Genomic DNA, 25,107 nt, shown 5'->3' with positions numbered 1-25,107 from the left:
AATCTCTGAGCCATCTCTGCAGCTCCTATGTTATTATTTTTTTATTTACTAAAATAGAATCCATGGATTAAACCATCTAGTAGAAAAACAGCATCAAGTAGTATTGGAAAAGGGAAAATATTCTTGGATCTCATAGATACATTTCCATCCCAATAAAAGGGGATTGCTGTATTTACTTTACCATGTCTGACAAGGTTTTAAAAAAACATTTATAGATGGCTAAAGACAATATGTAGGTGTTTTTCTTAATAGAGGCATGTTAAGGAGATATCTAGAAAATAAATAATTGCCATTATCATCTCTAAATTTTTTTCCAGTCAGTGTGACTGTCCCATGGAATTCATGAATGTATTTATGCTTTTGTTTTCATTTGATGGTGTCATAGACACATCTCCATTGTGTTAACTTTATGGATCCGTACTGTTTGAAATCATCAAGGAGTACCTATGGGGAGACAAAGGAACTTTGGGCTGTAGAGCTGGACTTCCTGAGCTACTGTCTCCCCTTCGATTTCTGACTCTAATGCATACATGGGGTGAAGATAATGTATTCCTGGCTTCCTGCAGGGGGGTTCAGACAGGGACTGAGTCAATCCTGGTTTACCTAACCGGCTTACTGTTCCCACAAGACAGGGAGATGGAGCAACTATTTTGGTAAAATATGATTCATAGAAGAAAAACAGTGATAGTGTAGGATGACAGCAAGCAAAGAAAATAGCAAAGGGCCTTCATGCGCCTCGCAGCTCTAGTCATGGGGAGACATTGTTCTCTATTTATAGATCACATTCTACCCTGAAAACCCAAGATTAAACTCTTCCAAACCTTTCAGCTAAACAAGACTTTAGGGAAGACTGCCTTTTTGCACCCTCACCCTTGGTTTGTTTTAATATGTTCTTTACAGCGTGGACTCTCTTGTTATATTTCGAACAGTGATGCTATTTTTTGTTTCTTGGAGATCAAATAGTTCATCAAATATATGATCCCTTATAAGTTCTCCCAGTTTACAATGTAACCTTAGGAGGAAGATCACCCACTATATTATTCCTGAGCCAGTGCTGATCCATTACCAATACCACAGTATCATTACCAATAATGTACCCAGATAAATGTATTTTGTTCCCAACTTCAATTAGGCTTCAGATGTGTTTTAATTTGCTCAGTTAATTACAGTTTATTTCTCAGTAAGATTCGCTTCAGTAGTGTGGACTGAAAGGAGCGGAAGAAAAGGGCCGCACACTTTCATATATGACGTGTAAAGGTTGTTGTTGGTTGATGTCTGCTCAGTCCCAAGTCTTAACCAAGAGTGTCTTTACATGAAGTTACTCATCACAACATGGCATCTCAAGTACCTGCATCTGCTTTCAGGGAGATGGAGAATTGTTGGGAAAGAAAATAAGAAATTAGTGGCCACACCGACCAAAGCTTTTCCTAAAATCCTAAGAATCATCTATCTGTATCTCAGTATAATAAACTGTGTCTTATTTTGCCTATGTTCTCAGAGGAGGTTGGGAAGAATGTTTTCATATAGACACAATCTATGAAGGATTTGGGAGGTATTTTACAAAGAAGGGAATGGATAGTGAGGAGAGAACAAATAGTGTAGCATACAAAAAGAATGAAGTTAAAAAATGCATAAAGCAGTTTTACACCTGGGTGTTTGGTCTGTGCTCTTTCCTGTCCATGTTGCTCCTCTCCTCATAGCATCTGTGTGGGTAGTGTTTTCGTCTTCCACATCTCACCATAAACAGCACCTCTTAAGTTTCTTCCTGATGATTCTGTACTAATAGATATGGCACTAACAATTCTCTTGGCCCTTTTCCCCTGCTTATTTTATAACATTTGCCCCTGTATTCATTATCATTTGTGTTTATTAATGAACACTTTCTTTATTTTTAATATTTATTTATTTAATTAGTTAGTTAGTTAGTTTTTCTAGACAGGGAGGCTGGGTTTCTCTGTGTAGCTTTGTGCCTTTCCTGGCACTTGCTCTGTAGACCAGGCTAGCCTCGAACTCACAGAGATCCGCCTGGCTCTGCCTTCCGAGTGCTGAGATTAAAGGAGTGTGCCACCAATGCCCAGCTTAATGAACACTTTCTATTGTGTGCAGATCACTACAACTTTTATAAGAGGAGGGTATATTTTATTTAGCATTTTCTGTTGCAGAAGTTAATATAATTCAATAAATGTATATTTATTGAATAAAGAAAGATTATACTAACCAGGTTTTAAGTTCCTTTTTGCTTTTCAACATTTAATCAGGTAGAAAGAAGAGGTCTGAGGAATGAAAGGAAAACATGGGACTCTGGCCACTGAGGCTGATAAAAGATATTGGTACTTCATTTTACAGCTCCTCTCTTGACATTAAATCTAGGCTTTAGTGAAGTATTAACACTAGGCTTCTTCTTAACTTCAACCAATGCTTTTTGTTTTACCATTTCTTACTAGGGTATATGATTCCTTTGATATCTTGTCCTAAAGTGTTTGACTATGCAGTTGAAGACATTTGCCAGTTTTTACTTCCTTCTATTTAAGAAATATCAGTTCACATAAACCATCCTTGTGCCTTCCTTCTGTCTTCTCTACCATAAAGTATCTGCTTACTTCATGGGAGTGCATTCTTCATTTAGGGAAATTTCCAGGAGGAGTGCTAAGTAGTAAGTGATGTAAACCTTCACTGCACTGCAGAAGAGGGCTAATGCATGTTCATACACCATGGTACTTCTAAAAAGTGAAGCGTGAGGCACCAAAGATAGATAGCACACCACTTTTCCCGCTCTAACTATACAATATAGTAGCAGGAGATTTAGCTTGTTCCAAAATGGCACAAGCTCTAGAATTAGCTTGTTCGACATTTACAGAACTAGCAGACTTCTGTGTCTTATGTGCAAAGTGGACCATTTTTTTTTTCTAGAAAAAAAATATTTCCAGTGAGATGGAGTAGAATGAATAGCATCTTAAGCTCTTATCTCTGTTTCCCCACTAAATAGTGGCATGCCATGAAACAAGTACTTGGTTCTGTGCCCCACTTTACTGTCTGTAAAATGTGATGAAAGTATGTGGCCATTGAGGCTCTTTGAAGATGCACATTCAGTCAATTTGTGCTATAATAAATGCAGTGTGTCTACTTCAGTAAGAAAACAAGAATTTGCTATGACCAGAAAGTAATATATTGCGTCTCCAACTTGTATGCTTTGCCCTCCTCTAAGCGCCTTTAAAAGTCTAGTTTTATACCTTCCTTATTGATAAAATTGTCCTACTCTGTACCATACTAAGACCCCTTGCTCTTTTGCCCAAAGAAAATAGCCACAAGAAAATAAATTTTTAATGTCTATTAGGGCAAATTTTAGATTAGTCATTTATTACTTAAATTTGTCTCAGGATACATTAAATTATTTTCTCTCAAACTCCCATAAAAGTTTTCTCAGGAGATAACTGGGATTAACTGACTGGTAAGTGATGATGGGGCAGACAGGATGCCTACATAAGACAGGGAAGCAAGATTTCAGTTTTCCTGCACCACTCAGCTCAGAGTAAAATGACATTCCAAGCTGTGTTTCAAAGTCAGAGTATGTTTTGCAGATAGCATCATTTTCATGTAAAAGGCAACCATAATTTAACATCTTACAACATTTTAGCATGGGGAATACATCTTTGTACATAATTCTCAATCCTGAGTTGGAAGGTTGTATTGAACACATCAGTGTTAAGAATTCAACGAGCTCTAAGCATTTTTTTTGGGTGGGGGGCATTCCTCTAAAACATAATTCAAATTATAGTTTATAACTGTTGGTATAAAGATGAATACATGCCAGTTTAGGTTATATTGATCTTAGATCTTAAATAAATTAAAACATTTTTGTAGCCTTCTGAAAGTGGTTTGGTCCCTGGGAGGGTTGCCAAATGTGACTAATGGATGAGTTGGCCATTGGCCAGTGAATCAAGCTTGTATCATACGGCCAACCTTTGCTGTCATGCCCTCCCATCAAATAATCTAAAGCAGCTTACTTTTCTCATCTGATACTCCTTAAAAGGTTAACATCATTGTGCATCTAAACACAGGATGGCATTTCAGCCCATGTGAAACGGGTCTTCTGTGACTGGAAAAGAGAAAAGCTGTGAAATAGTTTCTTCCATCTTGCCACCTTCTTTTCTTCCTTCTGTCTATCCTTTCCCCCCTCACTTCCTTCTTTGATTCATTTCTATCCACCAGTCTCTGATCTGAGTGGATTAAGGACTTATGAACGAGAACCTCATATGGGAGATTTCTTGACTAACAGTGACTTGGCTTGTTAACATGAATGAGAAGGAAGGTTTTGTAAGGTAACTTATCACCATCTTTGGCAGCAGCATCATGATTGTAAATATCTATACATGTCATCAATTTAACAGGATGTCAGTGTAAGCCTCTGCAGCAACACTCTTCCATTTACTGAAAGCTTCCCATGGCTCAACGTCATATGTACCCAGGGTTGTTGGCTCTAATCTCACTTTAGGTCTCATGCTTTCTACTGTGGATATTTAATCTTCTTCAACTGAGTCATGCCTTTGTCTGAAATAAAGATAAATAAATAAACAACAACAGCAAAATATGCTGCCTATTGAACAAGTTTTTTTTCCCCTCATGATTTCTGTTCTGTCCATCTTCTGTTTTTTGGTCTCGCATTCATAAAAGTGTTGACTTGAACCTCTCTAAGTCATTTTCCATACCTAAATGCAGAATTTCACCCTCCATCCCTTCACCTAGTAGTGTATGGCTTTCTTGCATTAAACACTCCGCAGAATTACATCTTTATTTGGCTATGTTTGTGTCTCTATTACATCAATATAAGTCACATAAAGTCAGCTACCTTCTATATGTTTATTATTGCAACACTAGCATGGTGCTGTATCCTTTGTAGGAGCTTGACAGGTTAGGAGTGGACAAGTGACTGAAAGAAAAACCTCAGAAAAATGTGTGTTTATATTACCAAACAACTGAATATGAGCTTTCATTTTCTGGCTTTCCATCTGCAACAGTGTGGTAGGAAATATGAAGCTGATGGAACAATCACCTCATTAGGAGGAGCAAAGAGGCAAGATGCATAACTATGCTCTTTTTTTCTCTCTCAGATGCTTATACAAGAGCAGAGGTTGTCTATGAGTGGACCAGAGAGCCAGCTCGCTCAGTAGTTGTGGCAGAAGATGGGTCACGTTTAAACCAGTATGACCTTCTTGGACAAACAGTTGACTCTGGAATTGTTCAATCCAGTACAGGTAAATTCCATTTGATTATTCTGGAGATGATGAAAGGAAACATATCTTGTGAGAATGTAAGAACTCTGACTCCCCTAATGACAGAAAAGTCAGGAAAGGAGTGAACTCTGGGCCTCCAATGCACTACCTGCTATTCAGTATCTCTGGCTTCCCTTGATCTCCATAATAAGCTGATTCTATATGATCAGGGCAGACTGGGATACAAACTGAAAACGTGGGATAAAAGTGTTATGGATTAAAGTCTGTGATACCTTGTCATACCTTCAATTTTCCAACTGATTGTAGGAACTCTATAGTATGTTGGGAATAAACTAAACCAGTGTGGATGGTTTTCTATAAGTCTTTGTACACAGTGTCCTTACATAAACACAGTCTGTTTGTGGCCTCTAGGTCCCACTTATTGCCATACATCAAAGGATTGCATATAAATTTGAGCATTGATAATTACACACAGGACACACATACAAAACAAATTTCCATATTTTCTGAGGCTAATACTGTCTCACACCTGAAGCCAGTGGAGGTATACAATACTGATCATTCCATTTTTGGAATTAAAAGTAGATAAAGTTTGATCCTTTTAGTGTTGAAGCCAACTGTGCCCAAAGGTTCTAAGGTTGTTACAGAGAGTTAAGTAATGTAAGGGACCATCTTGGATTATTTGAAATCTGGTAATAAATTAAATATATATATATATATATATATATATATATATATATATATATATAAATTAAATATGGGACATAAAAAAATCAGAAAACTTATGCGTTGTCTCAACATTTTGCATTTTAAATGTGTTCAAATGTGCTAAAATATTTGTCAAGAGCTAATAATTATTTCATACACATCTTACAGAAATTTAATTTATTTAATGCACTTGAATTTGTAAAAAAAAAAAAAGTGACTGAATCGTGTACGAAAACAGTGATGCTAATTTTATCAAAATCCCACCACCAGCACCACCACCACCACAACCACCACCACCATCACCACCACCACCACCACTATCACCACCACCACCAATAACAACAATAGCAAACAACAAACAGTCATAGCAACAACAAAACTCTTCTGTTTTCAGATTTCATTTTGAGACCCTAAGAATGTTAACATTTTCAAGCAATAGATCAATCACTTAATTTTTTACATGAGATGTGTCTTTTGCTTGTTAAAAAACACCCATCACTTCCTTAAGACCTAAAATAGTTATGCTTCTTGTTTTATAAGATGAAGAAGAGCTGCCCTCAGCTTTGCCCTCAGGTTTGCCCTTATTGAAAATACCACAGCATGGTGGAAAGCTTGTCTCTCTACTGTTAGGAGGATGTGGATAAACATCTTGGTGCTGCCACCAGAAGTCTGGGGATGTTGGGCAGATTCTTCTCCAGAAAGAAACTTTTCCTCCATCTAAGGAGTCAGAATATCATACTTTTCATTAACAATGAGATAGTGGCTGGGATGTTTATAGCTCACTGTGAGAGCACTTGAAAAGCATAAATAAATGTCCTCATACCTAAAAAGATATCTAGAAATGGGTGTGAAACTCTAGTATAAAACACTCTGGAATGTCACACAGTAGACACTCAGATTATTACACAATGGCTGTTGCTCCAGTCTTATATTCTTTTCTTTTCTTTTTCTTTTTGTCTTACAACATGTGCTGAAAAAAGATACCCAAATAAGTAAGCTCTGTTTACTTCTTAAAAATGGGTATTATGATAAGTCAGGTATCATGACTAGCACTGGAGTTTCAATTATAGCCACAGCAAAGACCTTGCTCTTATGGAAGGCAAAGTCTAGGGTGGGTGAACACATAAATTGTAATTATCAAAATGGGTGCTAAGTGCTGTGCTAATGCTTTTGCTAGGGCAGAGATCATGACCATTTTCTTTATCCCCATTATTTTCTGTAGTAACTATGGCAGAGGAGGCATTGAATAAATATTTTGAGTAAATAAGGGGAAAATGTAGCTTAGGCTAATTGAGGAAAGATTACTATAGGAGGTAGCTTTTCATGTTGGTAGCATATATCTCTGTTAGAAAATAGTAGCCAATATTCTTGGTCCTATGCATTTAGTATCATATAACACAGACCCACTTAATCTTTTATGATGGTGGTTGGTAATATCAAGGAGACAATCTCATTGCTGTAATTCACATGTAACAATATACACAAGTCTGGAAGACCATTTGGAGAAAGACTCTATCCTTAATGACTGTGACCATACCATGACATCACTCTCCAGGACCAGATAGTACATCTTTAAACTTAATGGTTTTGTCAAGTGATCCTTTGCTTATTAAGGAGTTATGCCAACAAAATTCCAGTTATTCAGAGAAGAAAATCTAATGAAAAAAAAAAGGTGGACTGAGGCAAGGAAATAAGAAGCCAACACTTGGGTCACTGAGCTGGCCAATGGCATAGGTTGGGCTTACTGGGAATACTCATTATGTAACTGAACATTGAGTATACATGAACACAAGAGGAGATCCCCACTTATTATTAAATATTGGGGAGCAAATTGTCAAATACAAGAGCTCAGTGTGATGTCGATCTTCAGCACTTCAATAAGAAACACAATTATACATCCTCTGGGTCCACTTTAGCTCATCAAGAAGCCATCTCTACAGGTTTCAGAGGGAAGGAAAAAACGTTTTGTCAAGGTCGTTAATGTTACATTTCACACCTCATTGTGGAACCCTAAAGACATTAAAGATAGATGACACTGAGTGCAATTACCTCCCTATTCTTGCCAGGAAACCAGAGGATGATGGCACTAGAACACAAAACAACAGTAACTTCATAGAAAAAAAACTTTGTCTACCTTGATATCCTTTGAGGGGCCTAGTCAATTCTAGATGGTTCTTTACAAGGCTAGAAAGTGGTATCTTGCTTACCTGTAAACACACATCATGCAATCCCAGTGAGATGCTTCCTGTCCAGATACCTCTATATCACTTCAATGATGTGAGAAAGAGAATGGTAGAGAAGATACTACTACAATATTTGAGATTTTAGGTCAGTGATTTACAGGTCATATACAGAAAAATGAAATAATTGCATTGGTCACTGGGACAAGAATAACATCGGTATCTAGAAAAGAATAAGAAAGTAATTCATGCAATGGTTTTAAAGTGTTCAAGGACAACTTGACATTATCTTGTTTTCCAAAGCAAATTTGATCACAAGGCATGTTAGTAAGCTTGGAAAGTAAGTTGTTTCTTCTCAATTACTATATTTTACCCCTAGAAAAATGACTAAGAAAAATTACAGGATTGCCTTTCATAAATAAGGAGACTTTTATAGATTTTGTTTGAAAGATACGTTCCAAGGTCAGCATCATCAGGGATCATCTTATCTGACTGTGGATCGAAGTCGAAGTCTGGTCAACATTCAGGGATCCCATCTGTAATGCCTAGTGCATAATCACCAGAGAAAAGACTTCTGTGGTTTTCTTGTCAACTAATTTATATTTCAAATGAGAGAAAAGATCTAGTTAGGCTAAGAGTTTCTATTACTCATTTATGTTCCCTTATTTCCATGGAATGTGGAAAAATTCCTATCAACTCAATGTTCAATAACATTTTACAACTTGACTGAAGGTTGATTTCCCAAGCCAGAAAGAATATATATCTACTGCTCTATCCTCACACTGTAAATCTACCTAGGATTTAAGATTATAAGTACTGTAACACATGCTGTTAAATTTTATCCTCAGAGGATTACAGGGAATAGGCTAGTTCAACAGTATCATATAATGTAGACAAATCAGAAGAATGAAGTCTAAGAAAACTAACCATGGTGGTTAACAAACATTGGAGAAATCCACTTCTAAACTAACTCCAAATGTCAATTTGCCAAATTATACCCACGTTCATTCTTGCATTCTCCTTAATCTTACTATGTAATGTACCAGGCACTTTGTCACTTTTTTATTTACAAACTTTCCTCAGGGTTGAATGGTATCTGAGGATATTTAACTTAAAATTCTTCTACACTGTTCATTTGATATGCTGTGTGCATACACACTTGGTGTCTAGACTTTCAATCCATATTAAGATATGGGCTTTTCTTTTTTGTTTTTCTTTTATTTTTAAATGATTATAATTTGATTCTGATGTTGCTGTCACTTCTGACTCTTATTTGAAAGTTTTGGGCCAGTGCTTTTCAGATTTTATTTAATTTAAGATGCTTTCAAAACAGGAGAAGCCCTCCTATTCTTTCCTAATCTCTCAGGAAAACACATTGTTTATAATATAGTATAATGTCAAATAGTAACTCCCCAGAACTATATTCTTTACAGACTCTTCACAAAAATGTCACAGTACAAATGACAAAAGATGATGGAATATATGTAGGTACTTATCATCCTGACATTCTGTGAAAGATGGCATTTTTTCCCTTTAAGCTGATGACATTTTTTCATGCTACAGTAGAATGAATAGTTAGGAATAATAAAGTGTACCCCTGGGATGGTCAAGCAGCATGAGCTTATATCTAACAAAGATCTCAGAAAATTGAGTTTTTATCCTATTAGGATCTTTTGCTTTTCTTTCTATTGATCTTGAAGATATCACCAACAATATAAAGAGACATTTAACTGAAACTACTTAAAGTTGTGCATAGCATTCAAAATGGAGATTTTAAAATGCAAACATAGTCTTATTAATGAGCGTAAAGAACACCTATAACTAAAGTACAAAGTAATTAGTAGGTAGTCAATAAATGGATGTTGTCATAATTACCAATTGGTGAATGAAGGAATGGTTTTCTTCTGTAACATTGGATGCATTTCTTTTGTCAATACTTCTCCAAGTTCTGATATTGGCAAAGAATGAAGAAAATTGAGAGAGGAACTAAAATTTATTTTAGGGCTTTTATGGAAGGTCCTATTAGAGGAATTATTCTTCATTCAGTTACATTGCAGTTTCATCATTGTACAGATAAGAAAACTGAGGGTAAGGAAGTCTACATGAGGTGCCCAAGACTGTAAAACCAGAATCTAGATCTGAGTATCAAACTCAAATAAGCGCATTCCTTCCAAGACTAATGCAATTGCCCCTCAAGTCATTTCTTGTTACCCTGCTGAGGATCTGGTATTCGGGCTTTTCTCAATCGGTCAATGAACAAAATGTTCGGTAATAGAAGGCAAATAGAGTTTGCTTAGCCAAGGTACAGAGATGTTAAGATGTATGCAAAGGCATGATCCATGTTAATAGTATTGCATATCAAATCTACATTGTACAGAGCCTTGAATACAGGGAAGAGATTATTCCTTACTGTATGCAATGCAGACCATTGCTACCTTCATTCCAGGGAAGGAAGCATCACCTGATGTTTTTATCTAGTAGTTATGTAAACAGGTGCTTAGCTACACAAACAGTGGCTTTTTTTCAAATAGTGTAAAGAAATTAGAAAATACAAGTTGATAACAGAATTGATGTGGCTATGACTAGGAAGAGCAAAATGTTCTTAGAGTCTGTCTCTCCTTTAGGAGGACTACAATTTTACAGAGAAGATGAAATGAAAGCCATGAAATATTTACATGTTGATTTGCTGGTAGTAATCCCAGATAAACTCTTGGAACAGTGCGAAATTTCTTCTGGGAGGCAAGTTCCTCCTCCTTTGAACTAGAGCCTTAGTTCTTTCCTCCTCTAGCGTAGGATTATTTAGGAAATTTAATTCTGTGGGGTCCATTGTTTTAGGGTCTCTGTTTCAGGTAAAATCTAGAGATAGCTAAATAATATGCAGTGTACAAGATAGACTTTAATAAGCACAAACAATTATTTGGTCCCAGATGCAAACTATAAACTTGAGAAACTTGGATGTATATAATTTTATATGATAGCTTTCTACTGCTATGAAAAAAAACACTCAAGGGAAATATTTAAATGGGAAAAATGTAGGTCTTGGTTCGGGATTTTTTGTATGTTAGTCCATGATTAGATGGTTCTATAGGTTTGAGGCATGTTGCATAGTAGAACATATGACACGAAATCTGAGGCATGTTAAATCTGCTCAGCTCAAGAAATTTGGAGACTCAGAACAAGAGGGACTTGTGGTTATTGAAATTCTCAGGAGTGTTGCTAGTGTAAGTTTATCTTCAAGGACTGAAGAAGTAACCAGAGACTAATGCCTGTAAGCTAGGACAGCAGGAAAAATCACTCTAAGACAGAGTTAGGCATATTTGCATACTTGGGCTTCTAGCCTCTTGGCCCCTGGGTTGTTCAACCTATATTCAGAGAGGGTCTTTACCTCTTAGCTCCCTGAGTTATTTCCAGTCTTCAGAAACACACTTGCTGACATTTCCAGAAGTGTGCTATACCAGTCCACCTCAAGTTGGCTACCCAAATTAATCATCTCAAGGGAATCTGTTTAGATATTTTAAGTAGGAAGGATGTTATAATCACAAATAAAAGATCCCTGTACACTTGAAGGTAGGGAAAAAACTGGAGTTAGATGCCACTGGTGGCACATAAAACAGCTGATAGCTTATTCTGATTAGTCTCCAAAAGAGATGGGAATAGTAACCATGAGAAAGTAAAGGAGGGGTGAAAGATGCTGCAGAAGTGAAATCAAATGTCATGATAGAATCCTTTCCTTCCAAACCACTGTTTAATATGACAATCCAATATATTATTGGCATTGATTAGACAGCTATGTGCTGGTCAGTCTTTTTGAGGGAAGTTACCTAGTATAATTTTTTTTTCTGGCTGTGTAACTCAGGCTGGACTAGATCTCCCTATTCTCCGATATTGGAATATTAGGTACATAACTATGCTACATGAACTGCAATGTGAATTTTAAACATAATTGTCAGTAGAACAGGAAAAGCTATTATTTGCCTTCTTTGAATTTTAGATTAGAAGTCCTTATTTTTAGAATCAAATTAGTTTCACTGGCCAATTGGCAGGCATTTTTATACCCCCACAAAACCAGTAAGAAGAGAGATGGAGAGTAATCTTTTCAACCAAGAAAGATTAAGGGAGGGACCTGAGGATAGAGGGATACCTCATTTACTTAAGAATAAAAAGGAAAATGATGATTTGACCCATAACTCAGTAATTTATGGAGGAAATAATCAGTTCCTAAGAGAAGCCAAAACATAAAAATGAAAAATAAAAGATGGTTGTGAGACTGTGTTCTCAAGAAGGGAGATTCACTACTGAGTTCTATGAGTAGAGAAAACAGCCATATATGAGACAGATGAATACTGAGCCAGGACACTTGGGTTTTGGAGGACTTGTAGTCACATTACAGGAGCTGAAGTCAGATACCCAGGGGTTGTTATTAAATGATAAATCAAGTACCAAGAAGTCTAGAATGTGAAGAAGGGGGCTGGTAGGGAACAATTCTAAGAGGGATGAGGATTTCTTATTCTGAACACATCTATTTTCTCATGTATTCATCCACACATAGATTCTATGTGAATCAGGCTGAACATTTTAAAGATTTGCAATTGAATAAGATCTAACATGAAGGAAAATCAACCTGTCTGCACTTTGTGCTGTTTAGTTACTTTTTCAGACCAGTAAAACAGAAAAACCTTAGAGAGTACCTAGTATTGTTTCCCAGGCCAGACTAGGGACAGATACAAACTCTAAGGGTGGTTATAGAGCTGTGGATGCTGTGTAGCTTGAGGACTTGCCTTGTGTGTAGGATGTCCTAGGTTTCATCTCCAGTGCTGAAAAAAAATAGTAAGAGGAAAAGAAAATTATTATTATCAGTATAGATGTCCTTGTAAATTCAAAGAATGCTTTATATGCCTGAATATTTGAGAGTTATGTCTTCCCAAATATTATAACAGCTGATTCTAGGAAATAAATTTTGAGAAACAATAGAGTTAATCTCACTTTTAATTTTCTCTTTCTGACCAAACTCCATCACTAATCTGAGGTCCAAGGAAGTCATGGAACTAAAATTCAGCTGTCCCAACTTTCATATCAAAGCACCTTCAGTTGACATCCCAAATCTGTTTTGCAAAGGTCACACTTGAAACCAGGTCTGGTTTTGTTTGCTGGCCTCACTGCATCTAAAACATCACTTTAAGGATCAATCTAGAAATATAAACTCAATGTTATCCATTTGGTATATGTTACAGCAAGGGTAAAAGGAAGGAATCACAAGAAGATTCTAATACTTCTGTCATGTCCTCATTTCTTTTCTCTCTTGGGCAAAGGCCTTGCCCCCTAGCATATTGACGTCATGTGGAAAACAAGATGTGTCTAAACTCTAGAACTTTGCTTCTTTTGAAACCCTAGGGAATAACTTCTTTTCAGTGGCACATTATTCAAACTTACTGTCTGTTTCACCCTCTAGGAGAATATGTGGTTATGACTACTCATTTCCACTTGAAGAGGAAAATCGGCTACTTTGTTATCCAAACCTATCTGCCATGCATAATGACAGTTATCCTCTCCCAAGTCTCATTCTGGCTCAACAGAGAGTCAGTCCCAGCAAGAACTGTCTTTGGTAAGTGGCAACTAATATATATATGTGTGCATGGGTCTAGCGGGCAGTTATGCCGTGATTATGACATTGCAAAGAAAATGAAAAAAAAAATGTCACTCTATGTTCAAATCTGAACTTTGTATGATAAAAAAAAGTTTTGAAGAACTGCCATTTCTATTATGGTGTGATTTTAAAACTAGTATTTTTATATAGGAAACTGTTTTGTTAATACAAATAGAATGGCTTAACATAGATTTAAGTTGGTGTTTTGACATAGAAGACAGTGAAATACACTTCAAAATCACTTACTAGATTAAAAATATAATAACCCCAAATTTTAAATCCTATATAGCATATGATTTTTGAGAATCTTAAAAAATAGTGAGAATACTTTCTTATATTGTTGAAACCAGGATTGCGTTAAGTAGGGAGAGGTCATCAGTTAATCTAGCAATAGATAGATACTTCCTTTTACCTCTCAAGTACACCCCTAAAGAGTTAGAAATTGACTCTTTTCTATGAGAGTCTCTAAAATAACCTTAGAATTGCAAGTTAAGGCAATAGAATAGAAAGTTATTTGAACAATAAACACCCTTGTATAATGTGAAAACCTACCTACTGATATATTATTTTAAAGTTTACATTTCATAGACAGGAGTGTTTCCTGACTGAACCCAGCCACACCATCTCAACTGTCTTTTTCAGACTGATGAAAGCAATATTTGTTACAGTTAAGTTATCAAGTCACTGAGTCACTGAGTTTTTTTAAAGTGCACCAAGTTATGGCTCTCATATGGAAATAAAATGTGGTAGTAAACTAATTGCACACTATTGCCTTCATGAAATACATGCTTGAACTTGAAATTTTAATGATCATAAAATATGAATAATTATATGATTTTATACTAGTCATTTTCAATATGATTCACCATATCATATTATTTAAACCTAAAACATTTTAGATGCTATTACTATGAACATTATATTAACTGAACATAAAGTTAAATTATTCATCTCTTGTTAGGAGCTACTAGGTGAGGTGATGAGGAAGATTCCTTGTACTTCATGGTAACACAGAACCATCGCTTTTGTTTCATACTGCTACATGAAGCAGGTTCATGATGGGTTGTTCACTCTAGTCTGTGTCATTCATTTAGAAGTAATAATCACATGCTCATTGGTGGAAGACATAGTCATTCAGGTTTCTTCTAAAAGCAACTACTATGTACCTGCTCTGTTGAAGGCCACATGTTCCACACTGAAAACCTTTTAAACATTTGCAAATCAATTCATATGCAGAGATTCTGATGTCCCTAGTACCCACGGTGTTTAAGGGATAACATATCAGTTCTCTCAAAAAGAGATACAGATTCAGTGTCTTGTCTTCTGAACTTAGCAATGCTTGCAGATTGAAAAACATCTAATCTGTTCTCAGGTCTTCTGACAACAGCTTAAGCACACAACTAAATTAACCTGCAAAATGATTTCCAGCTGCAGAGTAAATGAGCAGTTCATTTCAAATTCATTTTTATTTGTACCCATTTGTCAATGTTAACAACCGTTGAGTACACTAAAGACCACCTCCTGACAGATTCTTAGCTCTGCATGGGCATTCCATCTGAGCCCTCATCACATCATTGAATTAAACGCATGATTTAGGTTTTGGGTCTTGTTTTATTTTATTTCAGAAGACTGAAACCAATACTATAATGAAATGTTTTTTTTTTCCTTTCTGTTTTTCCTACCTAAGAATATCCTTTCTATTTGGAAATTTACCAAAGTATTTCAGTATTTTATGAATCCAAAATATTGGTTATAACATTTTCAATGACCTTATATCACAATGACCTTTTGGTGAACATAAGTTTACAATAGTACACTCAGCTATAGCAAATATTTCTGTGTGCAAAGTCATATATTTGTAGTGTTTAAATTCAATAGGAATCACAAATACATTTTTTCCTAACCCTTTAGCCTTTTAACATTTATTCAGTGCACGTTTTTGTTCTTTTTTGCTTGAACTTAGTACATTCTTCTGAGCTCCATGGATGCCTAAGAAAGTCCCTAGTATGTAAAGAAATATCAAAAGAGAAAAAATAAACTCACTAGAGTTATAACAGTTTCATATAAAGCAGTCCAAACTGAGGCCAAGCCAGTCTACTTTATGACTTGAAAATATGATCTTTTTGTCTTCCTATGCTCTCTTATTTGCTGGCAATGCCATATAAATTTGCTGCTTAAAAAGATCCAACTTTTAGGTTTAATTTTACCCTGTAATATCTATATAACAATGGCCTTTTAAAATTCTTTGTCCGAGCTCCTATTTCTAGTCAAATACAAGTACAAGGAAGGAAAAATAATGTTTAAATGGGTCCACAAGAAAGGTAAAATACTAATTGTCAGGCATTCATTGGAATTTAATAGCCATGTAACACATTTTGTTTCTTTGCATTTTTATACAACATTAATTTCAAATCACACACACACACACACACACACACACACACACACACACACATACCTTAAATTATTCTGTATTATTCTTAGTTTACAGGATTTTGGGGGTAAGATAATTAATTTCTAGATTACTCTTGATATTTGCATATCTAAACTGAACTTTATAAAACTGGAGTTTCTGGTAGTAATGATATATGAAATAGAACCAGACATTTTCCTTCATAGTCATTAATATTTCCCTTAACCCTTTGGCTAAGTATTAAATATTTTATTATATTATCTTATTTAATACTCCCAATAACACTGTGAGTTAGAGTTAATAAAATCAATTAGCAAGGAAGAAATTAAAAGCAACAATCCAGAAGTCTGAGATTGTGGGGAAATTGTCCCAAGGTCATTTAGCAATTATAGAGTTGGGATTTGGAATTGGGCTGCTCTGTTCCCCAATTACTGACTTTTAATTACCTTGCTATCTGCTCTAGTTAATATTGATATGTAAATTTGGGGGCAGTTTGCCAGCTAATATTCTTTAGGTTGGTTATATAACAAAGAACTTGCCCTAGAATTTTCTGAACCCTTTGCCATCCAAACTTGAAATAAATACCTTTCCTACAATCCTGACCATATGTCAAGAATCTCATTTAATAGACATTCTACTGTATTTATTCTTAATTATTTCATTTCCTATTGTAGTTAAAAGACTATCTATCTTAATATTCCTGGAAAACCTAAGAACACTTGTTGGTTTAAAGCAGATTACAAAAAGTTTCTATCAACTATGTAGCCCAGATGAGTTTGTAAAGCCATCAGCAGGAGGAGTTAATCCCAGACTGAGAATCATAGATTGACAGCTCTTTCCTCAGCAATGCATTAGTTATCATCTTCACGTTATTAAATGTAAGCCTCACAATAATGTGAGTGACTGTGCAAAGTTGGTCCTTTCTGAGAATTTCAGTGATGGCATGGACACCAGAGAGATTGGAGATGGAATTAGCATTTTACAGGCATAGGTGGCTAAGGTCTGTGAATTCATTTACCAGAGTGCTGAAGTCTGGACCAGTCCCTGTGGTAGCTCAAGGTTGCCTGGTAGTGATCTTTGACCCTTTCTGGCAGGATTGCTTTGAGCTATTTTTAAACATTTGTAAATTTTTCTAAAGGCATCTGAAAGCATTAAACTCAGTATATGGTACCAATACGGTGTGTTTCATATAGTAGTTCAATCAAAAGTAAAGAGTGTCATTACTCACACCTTGTCTCATTGAAATATCTAAATAAATTAGAAAGACCCAACTTGACAAACTGTTTTGACTTTGAATATAGATCACTTAAATCCTTAGGGCTGGAGTTATAGAGTAGAGAAGATGAGGCAACATTAGAAAGATCGTGGACATTTGAATCAGGCTTGTGTTTACAAACCAGATTTGCTACCATTTAGCCACTTGCATTTAAGCAAGATGTATACACTCTATCAGCAAGTATGTGTACATAGTATTTTGCCCATAGTAACTTTAACGTAACTTGTTACACATTTATGCATACACATGCTGCTTCTAGGAAATGAATAGCTCTTTGAGTGAGACATGGTATAGTAGAAAAGTTACAAATGTGGCAAATCAACATTCCCCAAATTGTTACTTAGCTTTCCTCTATCAAAGGAGTTTCATGTTTCTACATTTGAGACAAAGACTATTAAACACTATAAATATTTCTAGACTATCACAGGCAGTTGTTATCTAAGATTTTTACATCAAGAGTTGGGTGCATTAAATGATATTATCCCCTATCTTACTCAGGATACACATATAAGATGCCTATTTAAAGAAGTTCACTGCTTCAGGAACAGATTCTCAATTAGCAGAGTAGTTTATCTCTTCCTAATGACCCTTAGCATTGCTGTGCTATTGACCTCAAACTATACTGAGGTTACATCCTGACTTTTCCACTACAAATATGATGCTGTCGGTACCCTTTGATCAAGGGAACAAGCTTAGGCCTGCTGTTATGAAATTTTCTACAATGAACCAGCGTGTTTACTTAATTTCTCTCGTTACAGGAGTGACAACTGTTCTGACCATGACAACCTTGAGTATAAGTGCCAGAAATTCCCTCCCGAAGGTGGCTTATGCGACAGCTATGGACTGGTTTATTGCAGTGTGCTATGCCTTTGTTTTCTCAGCTCTGATTGAGTTTGCCACAGTGAACTACTTCACCAAGAGAGGCTATGCATGGGATGGCAAAAGCGTGGTTCCAGAAAAGGTAAATACCACAGTTCCTCTTTGCTATATCAGGATTTTGAGGCCTTGAGCTTTGTAGATGGAATATGTTGACTTGTGGAATTAGATGCAAAAGGGGAATGATGAGGACTCCTTTCTTGTTTTCTTAGACTGTAAAAAACGAAGTGCAGTGGGTTCATTATTTTGATATTGGACATTTGAATCAGGCTTGTGTTTAAAGACCAGTTTTGCTACCACTTAGCCACTTGTTTTTAAGCAAGCTATATAAACTCTATAAGCAAGTATGGTATGTGTACATAGTATTTTGCACATAGTAACTTTTACGTAACTTGCTACACATTTGTGCAAATACATGTTGCTCCTAGGAAATGAGTAGCTCTTTAGAATGACAAGTGGTGTAGCAGAAAAGTTACAAATGTGGCAAATCAACATTCCCAAAATTGTTGCTTAGCTTTCCTCTAGCTAAGGATGTTTGGTTGCATCAATGTGCAGATAAAGAATAGGAGAAAGGAGAGAAATTCAAAGATGAAAATAGCTATTAAAATGTGCCTTCTGTGGTTTCAGAAACTGTTTTTTTTTTTAACAAAACAAAGTAAAAATGTGATATCAAGTGCAAAAACAAATCCATTATTTTCCGAGTCTTGTATATTTTTTTGTAACAGTAACAACAAAACGATACCCCTTTGGCTGTTTTCTGAGCTTAATTATTTCCATGTTTTAGTCAGGTTAATTTGAAAAATTAACTACCTTCAGCTTTCAGTAAAGTCACCTTCCCTATCCTCACAGAGATTTTCTTGATTTAATGTGCACAAAACAATGGTAAGCCCTCTCCTATAGCTGCTGCCTTATGAAATGTTGTAATGCACAAATGTGAACTACACAGGCCACTTAACAATTTCTAGTACCCTTATTTTAAACATATAAATAACCATGCATATTGGCACACATATCTTTAGCTCCAGCATTTGAGAGGCAGAAGCAAGCCAGCTCTATAAGAGCAGACTAACCAAAGCTATATAGTGATACCCTATTTCAGAAAAGTAATCTAAAAATAATAATACATGAAAAAGTATAAACATTAATCATGATGAGATGATGAATATACTTCTTTCCAATATATACAATACATAAATCATACTGGCTTTATATTTGTAACCCATCGAGGATGAACACTACATTATATTTTTATTTATACAAATCATCAAAATCCCATGCATATTATTGCTTATAGTACATCTCCAGCCAGTCTAGATATATTTCAAGTGCTCAATATCTACACATGGCTAATGATAACTGTTTGAGATCACATAACTCTGAAAAAGGACAACTGTTTAGGAAAAGCCTACGGATGGAAGGCCAATGAACTAGTCTGAAACAGTAGCTAGTTAGTTGCTGGTGATTCTGAATTTGTGGCTGGGGATAGCCTGGAGTGTTCCTTTCTTGTAATCTGGGCTCATCCACACTACTGTGATTAACTGGAGGGTCCACCAAAGTGGAGTAACATTTGGCCTCCTCGCATACCTGAGACCTCAACTGGCCGTCAGGGAGTGTAGCACTCTACCCATTCTCAGGGTATTCTCTAGTCTGTCCTGGGCTTCGTTTCTTGATCAGGAAGCATCTAGAAGGGGAAGGCTGAGACTGAAAAGTCTGAATCCAGTATCCTAAGCTTACATAACATCCCGTCTATAATACCAAGTCTGCTTTGCATTCAATCTGTGAAGAAACAGATTCCACCTCTTGATCTAAAAGGTTACAAACATCGTCTGGCTTTTCAAATGGTGACAGCACTTTAGTCATAAATTACAGATTTTTGAATCAAGCAAAGATTTTTATTTTGCAGCAAGTGCTGTTTTGCTCAGAAACTTATCATTTTGTGCCTCACTGTTTGCTAAATAAATTGCCTTTTCTTCTCCAGCCAAAGAAAGTGAAGGATCCTCTCATTAAGAAAAACAACACATATGCTCCGACGGCCACCAGCTACACCCCTAACTTGGCCAGGGGTGATCCTGGCTTGGCAACTATTGCTAAAAGTGCGACCATAGAACCAAAAGAAGTCAAGCCTGAGACAAAACCACCAGAACCCAAGAAAACTTTTAACAGCGTCAGCAAAATCGACCGACTGTCAAGAATAGCCTTCCCGCTGCTATTTGGGATCTTCAATCTAGTCTATTGGGCCACGTATTTAAACAGAGAGCCTCAGCTAAAAGCCCCCACACCACATCAATAGGTTCCTGTAGCCGCATTCTGTTGTTCAGTCCTCTGCACCGAGAATCGCTTTCTGTTCTCAACGCAGTGATTCCTATCTGCTTTACTGCCTCTGTCTTAAAGAATCTGAAGGTTTCCTTATTTCCATATTTTATACAAGAACAAGAGACCCCTGTCTGACAGTCCAGAGCAGACAGAGTATTCAGCTTCGAGACAGGATTCTGAGAGGAAGCCAGGGAGCAAAATCATGTCAGAAGGTGATAGACATGAGAGGAAGGGGGAGGGGAAGGAGGTCCAAAGATAGGACGAAAAGTAGAAGAAAAACAGAGCTTAACTATAACCACAGAGTCATTTGTAGATATATATTTCCAAATAGTCTCAAAAGATATATATATGTCAAAATATTTTTGTGTGAAGGTGTTTAAAAAACGATAAACGACAAATGTTTAATGAACTTTAAATTCATGTCATTATTGCACAAATGATGGTGTGCTTATGTTTTTACTTGTTTCATGGTTTAAGCTGATATATAGATTTAATGTTTTGTTTGTCAACTTGAAAATTCCCTAGGCTTTCTCTTTTAAGATCTCACTACGTAATATTTTGTTGTTCAAAGTTCTTTTCGAATTCATGAAAGTCTGACAGGGTAAGATGCGGCTGTCAAAGTAGCACTCTGAATCTGATGGAAAGAAACCCTTTCAACTGGCTACATTGTTGTCATGTGAGCCTTTGCCAGGAGACTGGAGATCAGCCAGCCTAACACAGAAGTTTACTTGGTAGAAGAGGAAATAAATAAATTAATTGAATAATTTAGAAAACTATCCTCCCTTTTCACTCTTATTCCCAGATAGCCCATCCATCCAAGAATCACTCTATTCTTATGATGAAGATTTTTTTCAGAAGGGCAAAACTATTTTGCAAGCTCTAGAATTGTTGAATGTATTCTTTTATATAACTACATCAAAAGCTTTAGATTGAAATTTATGACTAGCAAACAAAAAAATAGAATATATAAATTATATATGTAAATATTCAGCATGAGATTGTACATTTAAACATTTTTTAAAAGTTATGTTCTTAAAATATCATTGAGGAATCTCCACTTTTAGCTGTTAGAATGTTGTTAAATGCTATGGAAATACATTTAGAGCCTGCATTTAAGAACAGAACAGCCTGTAGGAGACAGATGCCACTTAAAACATATTGAGTATGAAATCTAATTATATAGAGAACGCTTATCACCTCACTGTTGCCCACTGTTCAATAGAAGATCAGTTGCCACCTGCTCGAGTTCTACCATACCATATTTTCCCTACTTTAGGCTATTGTGATAAAGAGAAAAAAATAGGGAACAGTAGTTGGAGCTAGAAAACCAGTTGTATATTATTTCTTTATTTGCTGATACCAACTATTTCAATAAGTGCTCTACCATATGTAGCATCCAATATAAAATACATGAAAGAATGTACAGGAACTAGCTTTTATTGAGTAATATTATTACATTTCATTTATACTGCAGCAATATATTTGTAGGTATACTATGTAAGGGCTTTAAATAAAAGAGGTCCATTAATATTACTTATAAAAAATTCTAGCCTTTCATTACTGCCCAGATGTTTTAGAAGTAAATATTTATGAAGAAGGTATTTTTGAAGTCTCCTTTTGTTTGACAGATTTTCACAGATATTTAACTCTAGTGTTCAGAATCCACAGATCATGGTCTAATCACATTTATGAGATCATGACATAAAACTTTTAGCATAATTACCAAATAAGACAATTAGAATGCATACCTGAGTTTTGAGTGATTTTCTTTCAACAAGCTGCTATCCAATGATTTTGGAAAACACACTGCTTGTGTTTCCCTAAAGATGACAAATCTCTGGTTTCATTTTAAATGTGCTTCATTGTTCGATTTGGTCCTGCCTAAATTTCATGAGCTATGCCAAAAATGGCTGAACCAAGGACATTTCGTGTATAGATATGTATAGAGAATAAAATAAATTATGGCTCTAACATCTGTGTTGCCGTTTATCTTGTTATTTTCCGACGTTAACCTAACATATTTAGTGAGAGCATTTTATCTCCCAGACTCCTCATGCCTAGTTTTGGGTCTGTATTTTGCTCATTAGACGTGAATATCTATTAGTCTGCTTACTGCTTTGCAATGACTGCATTGCCCTCATTTCTTAGTTTGTTAGTACATGTGAGTAATATTCTATTGTGTAAATTGATTGCAAACTTATCAAAGAGAAATTATTCTATGTAGCTTTACAAGAGTGCTTTGCTAAACCATGTAATACTAGTTAAGTCTTCCTTGAAAACAAAATAAAGGTACACTCTTATAGAGGGCAGTTCCTGTTGATTCCCAGGAATATTTTAAAAAGATGACACTGAATGTTTATGCACCTCAGTGCAGTGAAGTGGCAATAAAAACCCAACATGAGTCAAGATTGCTCATGACAGCTGCATGTCTCGCTTTACAGCGTTTAGCAAAAGCTTTTACTCTCATGTCTCACTGTATTCTATTATAATAATAAAGCTTACATTATTAAATAATAAACTGGAATACTTGATTCTGTTTATACAACATGCAAAGGTCCACTCATTGCCCTGTTTAATGCATTTTTCAGGCTAGAAAAAGCTGCAAGTACCAAGTAGCAACAGCAACCTGGCCACTCAGAAGAGTTTTTGAAGATGTGTCAATAGTTGGATCTTAAATTATTGTTTGCAAATGACTGCCTAAGAACTAGAATTTACCAAATAATTGGTGTTTTATATTGCTAATAGCACTTGAGTATTTGTGAAACATAGAAGGAACAGAACAAAATCCAATGTAGAGATAAAATTATGTTTAGTGATGATGGAGGAGATAATGCGGGGTAATCTGTCCTTTGGTAACAGGACCAAAATAATGCAGGCTCAATTACAACAAATGCAGCAGCCTCTTCAAACTTAAAGGAAACCAAAAATATTAACCATGCTATATAATATACAATAATATATATTACTTGATCCAGTGACACCTGCACATGTAAACTAAGTAACTGTCCAGGTTTATTAATTTCTGAGCATATCTAGGAAGGAACACAGGGGATGATGATTATTTGGCTAAGTAACTGAGTCCATGTCAAGGCTGCTCATAAGCATCAATAGAATAAAAGAGGCTTAGAGCATCACTGCCTATAATCTGTTCATTGAAATACATAGCCATAGATCTTTAAATTTATATACTATTTTTAGCAAACCAAAACAAATATCTGACTTCATTCTATTGCAACATGATTTAGCCAAAGCAATTACCTTCCAATGTTGATTCAGTTCATTGCAAGACCTGTATTAACATTTTCCAAGGCTTTTTGCTGTGTTCATCCCTTCTATTACACTAGAGAGGGTCCATGTTCTTTTATTCTTTTAGCTGACAATTTATACTTGGTAATAACATTAAGTAAAAGTGAACATGAAGCGACTACACTTCCTAAGAGAATTATAATGAGTACAGATATAAAGAATTCATATTTTGAGGATAGGAAGACATTTTTAAAAAATGAACTTGTTACTTTGATTGGATTTTGAAAGATAAATGGACAGCTATCACTCACTAAAAGCAGTGGTGAATGCTTTTAAAAGAAATAAATTTTTCATTTAAAAACATCCCATTGATGAATTAACATCATGGTGGGATACTATTCAGTCTACAAAAAGGTAACTTCTGTCCCTTATGTCAGCTTGTGTGATACTGGAAGACATTATATTAAGTGAAAAATCAGGACAAAAAGGCAAAAGGTACAGGGGCTCACATGCCAAATGTAAGCACTATTAAATTTATACGTTTGAGAATAGAGTAGTAAGAATTGGGAAGATATTGTCCAAATGATACAAATTTTAGATATATGTTGTATAACATAGTGATTATATTAATAACAAAATATTCTTTCATTGAGATAATTATATTATATTTCTCCCTCTAAAACCTGTCCATATATACTTTCCTAATCTCCTTCAAATTCATGACCTGTTTTTTCACTAATTGTTATTGCATGCAATTATATATATATGTATATATATATACATATACATACATATATATATATATATATTCCAAAATATAATCTGCTCAGTAGGTACAATATTACTTGTTGAAAATTTCTAACACACTGTATTTTAACTCTTCATAAAATAAAATGATAAATGCATTTGGAACTGAAGATAATAAGAAGCTCAATTTTGCTATATTACAATGAACACATTTCAAAATATGTGATGTAATAAATGGGTATTTTAATCAGCTAAATATAAAATATTAAATAATGTAATTTGAATTTCTGAAATTGCAACTCAAAATAGTAAAGGGTTTAAGGTTATGCTAAAAATGATTTAATACACCAAGATAATAAAAGAGGTATATTATATTATCAAATTATCTATTATATTATTTTTCTTTTATCAAATTAATTCAAAGCAAAAGAGCCCAAATAATAACATATTTAGGAAAAAGATATGGTAAAAGT

General features: G+C 35.4%; 1 protein-coding gene across 2 annotated transcripts in view; it reads left to right on the top strand.

Annotated features, from left to right (window-relative positions):
- Gabra1 (gamma-aminobutyric acid type A receptor subunit alpha1) overlaps positions 1-23,159 on the top strand; it is a 54,658-nt gene extending 31,499 nt beyond the window's left edge. For both annotated transcript variants that reach the window (XM_036196877.1, XM_036196878.1), the window contains exons 7-10: positions 5,109-5,252; positions 13,569-13,721; positions 18,211-18,413; positions 20,307-23,159. In XM_036196877.1, the coding sequence (XP_036052770.1) occupies positions 5,109-5,252; positions 13,569-13,721; positions 18,211-18,413; positions 20,307-20,618 (812 nt within the window). In that variant the 3' untranslated portion in view covers positions 20,619-23,159. The remainder of the gene's footprint in view (positions 1-5,108; positions 5,253-13,568; positions 13,722-18,210; positions 18,414-20,306) is intronic.
- Positions 23,160-25,107: the final 1,948 nt, after the last annotated feature.

The sequence above is a fragment of the Onychomys torridus genome, chromosome 8, assembly GCF_903995425.1.
Source record: "Onychomys torridus chromosome 8, mOncTor1.1, whole genome shotgun sequence".
Taxonomy (NCBI): Eukaryota; Metazoa; Chordata; class Mammalia; order Rodentia; family Cricetidae; genus Onychomys; species Onychomys torridus.
Note: the sequence above shows the minus strand (reverse complement) of the source record. Positions and strands in the feature narration are given on the sequence as shown.